The sequence below is a fragment of the Ictidomys tridecemlineatus genome, chromosome 7, assembly GCF_052094955.1.
Source record: "Ictidomys tridecemlineatus isolate mIctTri1 chromosome 7, mIctTri1.hap1, whole genome shotgun sequence".
Lineage (NCBI taxonomy): Eukaryota > Metazoa > Chordata > Mammalia > Rodentia > Sciuridae > Ictidomys > Ictidomys tridecemlineatus.
Genome location: NC_135483.1, coordinates 68,225,948 through 68,238,871, shown reverse-complemented (window position 1 = coordinate 68,238,871; position 12,924 = coordinate 68,225,948). Strand labels below are relative to the sequence as shown.

The 12,924-nt window shown below is 35.5% G+C and overlaps 1 protein-coding gene across 1 annotated transcript in view; it reads left to right on the top strand.

The window, feature by feature from the left end:
- The window catches only part of Cpa6 (carboxypeptidase A6), a 279,460-nt gene extending 276,257 nt beyond the window's left edge, over nucleotides 1-3,203 (top strand). The window contains exon 11 of the mRNA XM_078016398.1: nucleotides 2,398-3,203. Within this exon, the coding sequence (XP_077872524.1) occupies nucleotides 2,398-2,585 (188 nt within the window). The 3' untranslated portion in view covers nucleotides 2,586-3,203. The remainder of the gene's footprint in view (nucleotides 1-2,397) is intronic.
- The last annotated feature ends 9,721 nt before the right edge of the window (nucleotides 3,204-12,924 follow it).

Here is a 12,924-nt window from a genome sequence, read left to right as displayed (position 1 = left end):
GCCTTCAGAACAACAGCTTGGTTTGTCAATTAGCATTGCTTATCAAATAAGCTTGTCCTAACAATGACACAAGCATTAATAGATTTTTTGAGATCATTTTATAAGTGTTTTCCAATCATTATCCTGAAAGGGGAAAAATAATATTTTTTTAAAATTCACATTACCAACTAATATCAACATAATACATATAATAACAAAATTAAAACATTAATTTTTTTTAAAAAAATCTTATTAACAGTTCACCTTTTCAGCTTGGAATAAAGGCACAGTCATAGTGTTATATTTACCAAGAACAATCTGTTGCCATAGAAATGAGGCTGTCACATCACCATGATGTAACTGTTGGCACATATTGTCTCTGACTTTGGCTAATATGACTACTGTTTGTAGTTCCAATGTACTCTAACCAGAGGACACTAAAGCCACAGTTTATCTTCTGTCCTTGATAGAAGCACAAGGAATTTGAGAAATAGCCGATCCATTTAGTGGTCATCTTCACATAATGATTTCATCCTCACTTGTCCTGAGAAAAATAGCATAAATGTAATGCTGTTTGAGTAAATGAACATGTTTTGGAAATTTGATGATAATAATAATAGTGTTATAGCAAACTGAATCATATATATTTCAGGAAAAAAGTATATGAATATTTTTCCATGAAACATTTTTTAATTTAATAAATGATTATTGAAGAGTCTATTAGACTAAACACTATGTATTAGGCACTGGGATGTAAAAATGTAAAATAATAATAGCTAATATTTCATAAGCACTTTCAAGTGATTTAGTATTTCATTTAATTACCACATCAACCTTAAGTAGCAGATATTAGCATCATTCCCTTTTTCTAAAAGGCACCTGAGGCACAGAGTAATCACAAGGTAGGTGGTAGGACTGGACACAGTGCAGGTTGGTGGTCTTCTCTTTAGTGCCTGTGTTTCCAGTCCGTACTAAAAAGGTGGAATGTGTGAGGTCATAGGAACTAGAAGGACAGGGATGCCTGGATGGATTGTCAGCTATATTAAGGGGAAAACAAAAACCAAAAAAGGAGAATAAACATGTGGACATGATCACCCTTCAAGAGTAAAGTTTGGGAGCTGGGGTTGTGGCTCAGGGGTAGAACGCCTGCCTTAAATGTGTGAGGCTCTGGTTTTGATCCTCATCACCACATAAAAATAAGTAAAAGTTTAAAAAATAAATGAAGTTTTATAGGTGGATAGAAGCAAGAACCAGAGAGAAAGATATAAGGATTAGAAGCAACATATATAGATTTTCTTTTAAGTTATCAAGCACAAAAAAGAAGAAGAAGAAGAAGAAAAAGAGGATGGTAACCAAGAGTATATAGCAGGATCATGAGAAGAAAGGGGTCCTTGAGCATTTATTTGGGTTGATGTAGATGTAAGAGAAAGAAAATGTGTGAATGAAACAAAGGGATCCTCCCTTTATACAGACAACAATAATAAATGGTATCAAGAGATGACCCATGTAAAAGACATTTAGCATGACTTTCTCTGAGCTGAGAGAAAGCTTAGAGGGCTCTGAGGTCAACAGAGGAGCCAATGGAGCCGTCATCTAGAATATGGGGGTCAGTGGTAAAGTGATGGGTGGGACAAGAAGAGAATGGGGAGTGCCGGTAAGTGCAGGACTATGAAAAAACAGCACAGAGCAGCACTGGGAGCAGAAGACGACTTTGGTGATCAGGCAGTATGATTTTATAAAATACCTGTTCATCAAAGATGAATCATTTCACTCCCTTACCTGGAGTGACAGCAGGAGAACTGGGCCAGAAGTTCAACAACAGCAAAGCAAAGGCAGAAAAAAGACAGGAAGGAGGCATTTGAGGGGTCTGGTGAGAAAGCTAGTAAATTGACCCTGAATGGAAACCACAAGAAAGGCAGGGAGAATCTGGAAACTATAAGCTTAAGTAAAGACAAAGGACAAGTTCAGCAAGCCTGGAAAAATAGGGAAGTGGAAGAAATGAAAGAGAGGAACAGAATTTTAATATTCAAGACCTTGGAAGTGGAAAAGAATTGAGTGATAAGAACAAAAATATTTTTTAATTTTAATATTTTTTAAAGTCCACAGCATAGGTTGTTTTATTGGTGAATAAAGTGAAGGTGAAGATAAACATTATTGGAATTGAGGTTGAGAAATTTTGAGGTCATCATACTGGCATAGCATTAATACTCAGGTTAGATCTTCAAAGCTGATAACAGGTATAATTTATAAGCTCCATGTAGCTGGATGCCAAAGAACTACTGTTAAATCATTCTTGTAGAAATGGTATTTCATTGGAAGGATTTAGTATATCTTACTAAGCAAGATATATATAATTTTGAAAATTATGCAGATTCTTTAGTGAGGATAATCTTTTCTTTTCTTTTTTTAAACTTTCAGATGTAAGTTCTGGTAGCTCAATGGATTGGGCTTACAAAAATGGAATACCCTATGCATTTGCCTTTGAACTACGTGACACTGGGCATTTTGGATTTTTACTCCCAGAGATGCTCATCAGACCTACCTGTACAGAGACCATGCTGGCTGTGAAGAATATCACAATGCACCTGCTAAAAAAGTGTCCTTGATAGGGCTCCAAGGTCAGGTCAATAACCAAAGAGAGAGCTGATTTTCACCAAAGGCTGCTTGGCACTGGGTGGAAATTGTTTTTAAAGAGAAGGGCAACCTTTTAGAATGAACATATCTATGGACTTTAAAAGGACTTTGTTAGTGCAATTGATACTTTGTAATAATACAAAATGGTAAAATTTAGGGCATAGCCTAGTTTGTTATAAGAAAAAGCATCTAGCTGGGCATGGTGGTGCATACTTGTAATCCCAGCTACTAAGGAGGCTGAGGCAGGAGGATTGCAAGTTCAAGGCTAGCTGGGAAACTTAGCAAGATCTGTTTCAAAATAAATTTTTCTTAAAAAGGATGGAGAATATATCTCAGTGATAGAGAATTTGCTTAGCATGTGTGAGACTCTGGGTTCAATTCCCAGTGTTGCAAAAGAAAAAGCATCCATTTTATGTCTCTTTAGAGTCTTGATTACAGGGAATGTTTTCAAATTCCTTTGTTTCAAGAAATGTACAAATAAATCATGGTTTTCCCTTCAATAAATGTCAGGCCCTCATAAGACCTAGTTTACTAATGATATTTAATTACTTGGTTCTCATTTGAAATAGAAATTTTTGGAATGGAATGAACACACAAATTTTTTAATATACCAAACACACAGTCTTTCAAAACCTTAGATTATTTGCTTTCTCTTCACCTGGTATTAGTGTACCATATATCTATAAAAACACAGCAAAATAAAACAACTTATGTTTAGACTCTGAGAATGCCACTCAAAAAAATAGAATAAATATTCATTGAGGTATCAGACACAGAGTTAGAATATTTACACTAACAATTTCATTTCTCACAATACCTATTTCAGATAAGGAAATTGAGGCTTAGAAAGGTAACCTAGCCTTTCATTTCTAAGAAGAAGACAGGAACAGTAGTATCTGGACTGCTGGAAATAACTAAAATTTATGGACAAAATACAATTTTTTAAATCATCTTACAATCATCCTACTATAAACCAAGGAAATCTCAGGCCAGGCATTGAGTGAAGATAGAAACCTAGAAAAGTAAGTGGTACAATGTTATCCTAAAAGCATTTGTCAAACCAGCTAAGTACAAACTTTGATATTCAGCATTTTGAGGAATGAACAAAGCCCGAATTCACTTAAAGTTGGGAACTTGAATATGATATTCTTATTTCCTACCAGAACTATGGGTTGTACCTTCCATGTCAGAAAGGTACCTCATATTCCTTTTAATGGACCCCAGAGAAAACTGACCATTTCAAATTTTGGCAAGAGTGGAGTCAAGGGAAATCACTACTGAGAATTTGGAACCATATATCAGCCTTCACACAGGTTCATGGCCCAGATTCAGACTTTGTAAATAGTCTGATAAACCTCTAGCCAAGAATTTAATGCAGATTAATCCCAGAATGGTAATACCCATAAGCATTTGGTAAAAGCAAATGCAAATCCTCTTAGAGGATTTATCTGACCAAGATGTATCATGAACACCACCAGGATAAAGGAATAGGCCTAAAAACTTCCAGAGGGAAGAAAGAGACCCCAGACAAAGGAATGAGGTCTTGAGTAGCACCACCAAACTTGAAGCACCACCAAAACTTGATGATGATCGAAAAATGCCTTCAGAGTTCTGAGAAAAAAATCATACATACAAATCTAAACTCAAGGAAACTATTGATGGAAAATGAAGGTAGGCTGTAGGATAAGTGAGGGCTTCTATTATTTACCTTTCTCAGGAAACTCCTAGAGGATATGCTCTATCACAAAGAAAGAGCAAACCAAGAGAAAGATGTAGAATCCAAGAATAGGGTGAATACAGCACAGGAGAAAGGAATGGGGAAAAATATCAAGATGATTGTGAAGGAAAAGATGCCAAGTGACAACTTCATGTCAGACTTCTAGAACAACTTGGAGTAGAAGGAGGAGGACTAAATACTTTTGTGAATATGAAAATAAAATGTGAAATGGGGAGAAAAATATGCTCAGAGGCAATTTTTATTTACATAGAGAACTGAGCAATTAATTCCTAATAAAAGCACAGAAAACCAAGCAAACAAAAGAAATGTTTTTAACTGGTGAAAACAAAGAATTATATATGAGAAGATATGGAATCCTAGTAATGCTATGTATCTTAGCTATAAATAATACTTACATAGTCAAAATAATGTTATAAATGTACAGGAAAAATAGGAAGAATGAAGTGCATGTGACAGGAGGTTATATAGGAGAGCTAAATCTTTGTCTTCCATGGAAGGAAATCAATCTCGAACGCTGAAAAATCAAGAAATATCTGTATAAGAATGTAGCTTAGAAATAAGGAAGTAAATGTGAAAGGAAAGAACTAAAAAGATCAAAAATTTGGGGCCTAATGAAAGAGAATTGGGAGTGAGAAGAGATAGACCAGAGAACTATTATTTTAACATAAGCCTTTCAATTAGGAAATACACATACTAAAGAGCATATCCCTTTTAAAGAAAAATGATAATTTTAGAAAAATAAATTTCTAATTACTCACCAAACTATCTTTTTGATGTTTGTAAAATATACACACATTGTTTCTATAAAAATAATGCCAAAATTAAATTTTTTTAATATTAAATGAGATTGTACAGGAGTGTCTAACAAAAAAACCAAAATATTATAAACAATCAGAAAATATTTAGTTTGTCTATGTTTTGCCAACCTAATTTATTTATTATTTATTTTATAGTAACAGTGATATATTTGCAGAAATGGATCTCAAAGGCTTGGTCCTGCCAAAGAACAGTACACCTGAGAATTTAAACTTCACTTGACCCCATCTAGCAATATGCATTCAGAAATGGTCAGGAGGTAGTGGATACTATATTACTTATTTTTGCCAGTAGACTAGACAAGTCAAAATGTCCACAAAAATCAGAGGGCTGGAGGCTTTTAAAAATTCCCAAGAATAGAAAGATGCTATTTCTCAAAGGATGTGACAAGATGCATATCAACCAGCTGGTGTCATCTGGTGACTTTCATGGATCCTCAATGCCAGGAAACTTTTCACTTTGGCCAGGAGCATGTCATACTTCCTGGTTTGTTAGCAACCTGTATCAGATTCTTTGCTGGTGTCTATTGATGACTTTCTATCAAACATCACCCCTGTGACAACCAAATAAAAGTCAACTTTTGGGTATTCAGGGTGCAAAAAGTCAAAGAATTTATAGATAACTCTCCAAATTCTTCTGTCAGTACATTATTCACCTCCATCCTTATTAAACCCTATTGTTTTTTAAATTTTATTTATTTATTTATTCTAATCAGTTATACATGACAGCAGAATGCCCCTTGATTCATTGTAACAAATGGAGCACAACTTTTGATTTCTCTGATTGTACCCAAAGTAGGGACACAACATTCATGCAATCATATATGTACCTAGGGTAATGATGTCTGTCTCATTCCACCATCTTTCCTACCCCCAGGACTAAAATTTATTTTATTTGTCCTTCCCTATCCCATAGCATAGGTGCTAAGAGTGTTTTTTTATTTTTTTCAAAATCAAAATAAGGGTAACAAAATATAGAATCTGAATAATATACAAACTTCATGGAATATAGTTTATTATTTGAGATAAAATTTTCACCTTCATGAACCTCATGCAAATTCTTTTCAATGATTACACTCATATTTCAGTAGCACTGTATATATACATTTTATAGCTCAAGTTCTATAAGTGGGCATTTTAATATTTATAGGATATTTTCATTTTTTAATCTTTTTAAACTAAGCCACAAAATGTACTGTGGGATGATTTGTGTTTGAGGCACTCTTCTAGGTGTTGTGTGTGAGGATCAGAAGTGTTATGTTTATGTCAATACTTAAGAATATAAAATTTTCTTCAACTCAAAATAGTACATGCATTTTTAAAAATAGTTTAGCAAGATATGTTCCCCCCACTATTATAAAAGTAATTTCATGGATTCTGGCTATATTGAGCTTTAATTCTCAACTTAATCAGATTTATCAAGGGTTCAGTTTCTTACGGCTGTCAAATAAAGGACCACGAATTGGGTAGCTTAAAACAAGAGGAATCTATTGTCACACAGTTTTGCAGACTAGAAGTCCAACATCAAAATGGCAGCAGAGCCATGCTCCTTCTGAAATGTTTAGAGGAATCCTTCTCTGCCTCTTTCTAGCTTCTGGTGCTTTGTCAGAAATCTTTGGTATTTCTTCACTTGCCATTGCATAACTCCAATTTCTGCCTGGTCTCCAATGGCATTGTGTCTCAGTCTTTATATGGCCAGCTTCTTATAAAGGTAGCAGTTATGCTGGATCAGGGTCCCACCTTACTTCACCATGGCATCATTCTAACTAATTACATCTGCAATAAACCTATTTCCAACCAGAGTCACATTCTGAGGTATATGAAACATATTTTTTGAGTTTTCACATGCCCAATCAGATTTTTTAACAGGCTACTAATAGAAATAGAACAAGCTACTCCTTATAATTTAGCTTTCTAAATGATAAAATTATAGTTGAAATTATTATGTGCTGTTCTTAACAGGAAATTTGTTAGTTTTAGTTAGAGTTGACTGCTACCTTAGCTCTCAATAATTATTTTAGACCTGTTCATCGTAGGAAGTATTTGCAGTTAAGCTATACTTGATCAAATCTAATTGGTTAAATCAGAATTCTATGCAACATTAACTAAAGTATGTTGTAGATTAAGCACAGTAATTATATGAGCAATTTAATGGAATATTTTCATGAATCATAATAAGAATATTGCATAATAAACCTGAAAACAACTACATTGAATATCTAACATATCACGAAGCACATTGCACTGAGAACTACTAAAACATATGAATAATGCACATGAAAATAAGGTAGCCTGATGATCTTCGAAGGCTGATTTTAATTAACTCCTCATTTCTAACCCCGACCCTGTTTCTACAGCTGTGACTTCTAGGACTATCCTCTCTTTTCCCCAGTGGATGACCTATGGGGCCCTCTGTCTAAGGAGTCCATTCTTACTGCACCAGCCCAGGGTAGGTGAGGCAAGTACATCCAATTATATAGTAAGTGGATGCTAAAATCAGCCTTATAATTTAGTGATGAGTTAAACAAAGGGGCTAGCTTCATGACCCAGCCACATAACACTGAAAACAGTGGGCTCTAAATTTCAAACTGACTCAAAAGTAAATGCTTCCCAGTGAAAGATAACAGCCCCTCCATGACAGTGAGCTGCCCATCAAGTGTGCCCAATCTGGAAGAAATAGTTTGCAACAACCAAATGATTGGTGATAGGATCATTGTTGCTATGGTTTGAATATGTTCCTCAAAAGTTCATGTGTTGCAAACTTAATCCTCTAATTCTTATGTTAACAGTGGAGGTAGGGCCTTTTGGAGGTAATGAAGATTAGATGAGGGGCCCCATGATAACATTAGTGACTTTATAAGAGGAAGAGAAATCTGAGCTAGCAGGTTGCCTTTTACACCATGTACTGCTGTCCACCCATGTTTTGATGCAGCTAGAAGGCTCTCACCAAATACCAACACCATGCTCTTCCAGCCTCCAAAACTGCAAGTTAAATAAACCTTTATTCACTGCAAATCACCTAGTCTGTGGTATTCCATTATAGCAATAAAAACCAAACTAAGACAGTTATTGAATTTGTGCTATAGCTATACTTTTGTCAGAGGCATGGTTTCCTGCTGTCCTAGATAGAATCCTTCAGTAATTTAGAGCTGTGTTCAATATTCTAAAGAAGACTATCTGATGTCTGTTAAGCAGAAATTGTGTTGCTGGATGTATTTATATCCAGCTACCTAGCTCAAGCAATATCAATCTGAAATACCATGTAAAGTTTTCATTCAGTGGAGCAGCAAATGTGAATAGGTGATTTAGTGGTTTTGTATCAGGGTCAACAAAATTTAATAAAAGAATGAATATTTGAAGTAAGTGTCACTGCACCTGTCACAAGCCATCACAAGAAATGCATTAAGGGTATCCTAAAGAGAGAACACTGAACTAAAGAGGAGTGTCTAAGAATCAACTATTTGTGACAATCATTACTTACTCCCAAAGAAATAATTCTGTACTGAGAACTTGAAATCAAATCAATAGTTTTTTTTAGACTCAGAAATGTAAACACTATAAAGTTTCAGTTATGCAAGACACATTCTATAGGTCTGCTATACAACATCAAGCCTACAGTGAACAATATTAGATTGTGCACTTAATGTGTATTTTTAAGGAGGTGCCACATAAAATTCATGTGGCAGGGGGAAAATGGGCCATATTCCTGTTGCAGAAATGGCAGTGATAGGCTAGGGGCAGCAGTGGTGTCCCTTAGTATTTGTGATAATAAAGGGATCTCTGGTTAAACTCTGCAGAACTCAGACCAGTTCTGCAGCCTGTAATTGGACATCATTTCTCAACTCATCTTTGAGCTGGTTCTCTCATAAATGTTCATATAATAACCTTCTTTTCTATTTAATCAACTAGCATCAACTTCTAGTACACATAATACATTTTCTAAAAAACTTCATTGAGTTGAATATAAGAATAATGTCTCAGTTTTCCATAATGACTCTAATTTTATGTCTAGCCTAGGCAATATCTGCAGGATAATGTTACTTACAGATTTTAATCTACAGGTTTCAGTTCTACACTAGGGGAGGGAAAAGTACAGCTTTGTTTCCAAAATATTAATGAAAAAGTCCAATGTAGACCATGGAATAGGGTATTCTTCAAAACCCTAAGTATAATTTGTTCTTGTAAAGAGAGGGCAAAATGAGATAAGAAGCATGTTTCCCTTTATATTTAGAAAAGTTCTGATTAGTAGTCCTAGGTTTCAAGAAGAATCCTCCTTTAGTTTTTATATGTAAAATAATATAAAATATATTATTTTTTATAATATATTATAAAAAATAACAAAACCTATATTACAGATGTATTATGAGGATGAAATGAGGGATCACATAGAAAACAGCAGCAAATCCACACCAAGCAAGTTTTTCTAAATTTTATGAATATGTAAGAGCATAGGTAGACTTTTTTTACTGGAGGGGGAAAATGTTAATCTAATCAAAGCATGCTGAGAACTTCATTGACTATGTATAAATGATCATTAGGATTTCACTCTGATCCATTTTTCTCACACTCAAACTACAGGATACCTTTTTTAACTAATTAGAAAATTCATTTTTTCCATTGACAACTGTTGACAAAGTATAACACCTTGGGAAAAAATGTTTCCCTAAATAACTCCTCTTAAAGGAGGAGAAAATCATTTAATTATTGGTTTTTATAGGAGGAAATATTTCTCTTTGGCATTCTGGGGATAAGAATTTCATTCTTAAAAGCCTAAACTAATGAGGCTAAAATAATTATTGGATATACTTACTACTGTGCAAATATAGCAAACAAGTAATCTCTCAGAGAAAAATCCATGTCCCAAGAGAATTTGTGCATTTATTAAATAAATGTTTACTGGATAACTGCTATGTAATTGATACTGTTTTCTGTTAAGGTAATCCACAAGCAAAATTACAAAGAGAACACAATTCTCATAAATGCCTTCTCTGTCAGCAATTTCTCTTTCCCCTCTAGATAACCAGCATGCCCTGTCACCTTTGATTCCCAGGAAACTGCTCCCACCTCTTTTCCAAATGGCTCTCAAAGATTTGTCTCCCCTCTTCCTGCCAAACTAACCTCCCAAGGTGCCCCAGGAAGAAGTACTGTCATTTAACTGTCCTTTGGACAAAGTACAGGTAGCTCTGACATACCAAGGTACAAAAGAGTGTGCCTTCTTTGCATAGAATGCGCCTTCTAGCCAGGAATAGTTGTTTAATCACCACAGGAAAGAATCTCTAGATTCCGGCAGCCAAGCCTACCATCCACTTTAGCACATCACACCTATGTCTGCCCCTCCTCCACTGGTGCAAGGCGTATCCTCATTGCAGCTCACAGTCATTTTGTTTTTCCTGCTTCTTTGGCACCAGTCAGGGATGGACAGTTTACTACTTCTCTCTGATGGCTGTGCATGTAATCATGCACTCCATTCTTTAGGTCACAGGTCATTTCTGGACCTGAACCCTGCCCATGGCTTCAAGTCCACACATAGGAAGGAGGATGTCAACTTTCCTGTTCTGGCAGTAAGCCACACAGTCACGCCCTGGGTTATAACCCAAAATGTTAAAAATCACTGGGACGCATATGTATACACAGCTTGCATATTTTCACCCATTAAGTGAAATACCTGCCTTTGGGGGAAATGACCACAACAGGGTCCAGATTAAACTATATTACCATGTAGTAGAGACCTGGTACTTAAAAGTTGCTTTGCTTTTTCCTCAGAAATATAAAAGGAGCCAAGATGTATAACATATTACTTTTCTTTTTCTGTCCTATTCTCAATGTAGAAATCTAAACTGCTGCTCTTTCAGAAGACAACTAACCTAATAATTATTCTTAAACATGGGGAGGTGGGGGAGAAGTCTCTAGGAACTTCATTTATCAAAGAACAGTACTCCATGCATTTGTACTCAAAGAATTTCAACAATGGATGGTGTGATAATAACATCTGGGAAGTGCTTTAAATTTTTTGAAAGTACATTATGCTTTTTAGTACAGTGACAATATCCCTGGTGAAGTGGCACCCCTTTCTCAACTGAAAAATCTTAACTGGGCCTCTCCAGAAATCTTCAACATGACTGATTTTAGGACTGTCAGCAAAAGAGTCTCTGCAAAAGAGTTCAATGAAGATAAACTTCCTATTTCCATGTTACCCTGTTTATTTGGCCACTGGCTGAGAAGATACCAGCACTCCACGTGCTGGGCACCCCCTTACTAGTTTTCACAAACATATCAAGTATAGTACTTTGAAGAAATGTGCAAACAAGGCCTCTGGCCTTGAGCTGGGTTTCACAGAGATGTCTACATTTTTAAGATAAGTTACAAATGGGCTCCATGGTAACAGCTGGCAGGGGGAGGAAAGATAGGGGAGAAGAAGCTCTCCCTTTCTCAGGTGTTGTCCTTGAAGGGTTAACTTGCCCAGAATAGTAAAAGAAAAAGCTGCTTTTATGTGAACTTCTGCAGACTGTGAACTTCTGAGCCCCTCCCCTTACACACTGGGTACAAAACTCTGAAACTCCCTGAACTCGGGGTTCAGGGGATTGATTGTTTACAGCAAAGGCTGTACCCTCTGAACCTGGCTGCAGCCAAATAAAACTGTTTCCTACTATCTTCAGTACCTTGCCTCATTTGTCCCTACTACATTGGAAATTTAGATATTAACACCAGAATGCAACCTACATACTAAGCCTTGCTCAATAATTACTTGATGTGACTAATTGCTACATAATCATTTGTAAAAATTGAAGCATAGAATATTTAAGTGATTTGAATATGGTTTCTTGTCCCATTAGTGGTAAGACAGAATATAAGTTGAGTACTTACACTTTTTTAAAAAAATTATTATTGCAATTTTCAAACACAAAAAGATAGTATAGTATGATAAACTCCATCACTAAGTTTCAGCAGTTATTAATATTTTATTTTACCAAACTAATTTCATATTTCCTCCTCCAAATTTTTCTTGCACTATTTTAAAGTAAAGCATTGACATGTCATTTTCACCCATAAGTACTTTAGCACATAGTATCTCTATCAAGATAGTCCCTAGATTTTATATGCATTTGTGCTAGATCAACAGTCTCCAAACAGTGGCCAAAAGACTCAGACATTCAGAAAAAAATTCTAGTTAAAAATAAAATTTTTTGGAACCCTTCTTTTATTCTTTTCTGGCATATTGCTTTCTTGTGTATTTCTCTCTCAAGGTAATCCAACAACTACAACAACAAAAAGTAACTCAAGGCACTTGGTGAAACCAAGAGAAAACCTGAATAAGCCCTTGAACTTTACTTTTTCACTTGGTTTTAGTTACTTGCTTTTATCACTAATTTTAGAGGTCACCTAGCTAAGTAGTACACTCCTGTTAGCTTTACTATATATAACACCTCTGACATATTGGTCACATGATAATGGTTGCTTAAGTTGTTTTTCAAGAACTTGGAAGTAGCTCAAACCATCTGAAACCACTGACCCTTAACTTGGACCTACAAAAAGCATTAAATGAGTAACCATTTGACATCAGAGGGCCAAAAACTCTACCCCCGGAGCATACTAATGTTGCTGTTTTCTTAACATGTGTCCTATGACAGATTGATTATGCACAGACAAAGCACCAATTATTTCACTTTTTATTACCTCCAGTCACTTTTCCCCAAGGCTCAGACCACCCTGTTTCTTCATCCCATAAATACCTCTCACTCTATCCTCGGGAAAGCAGGT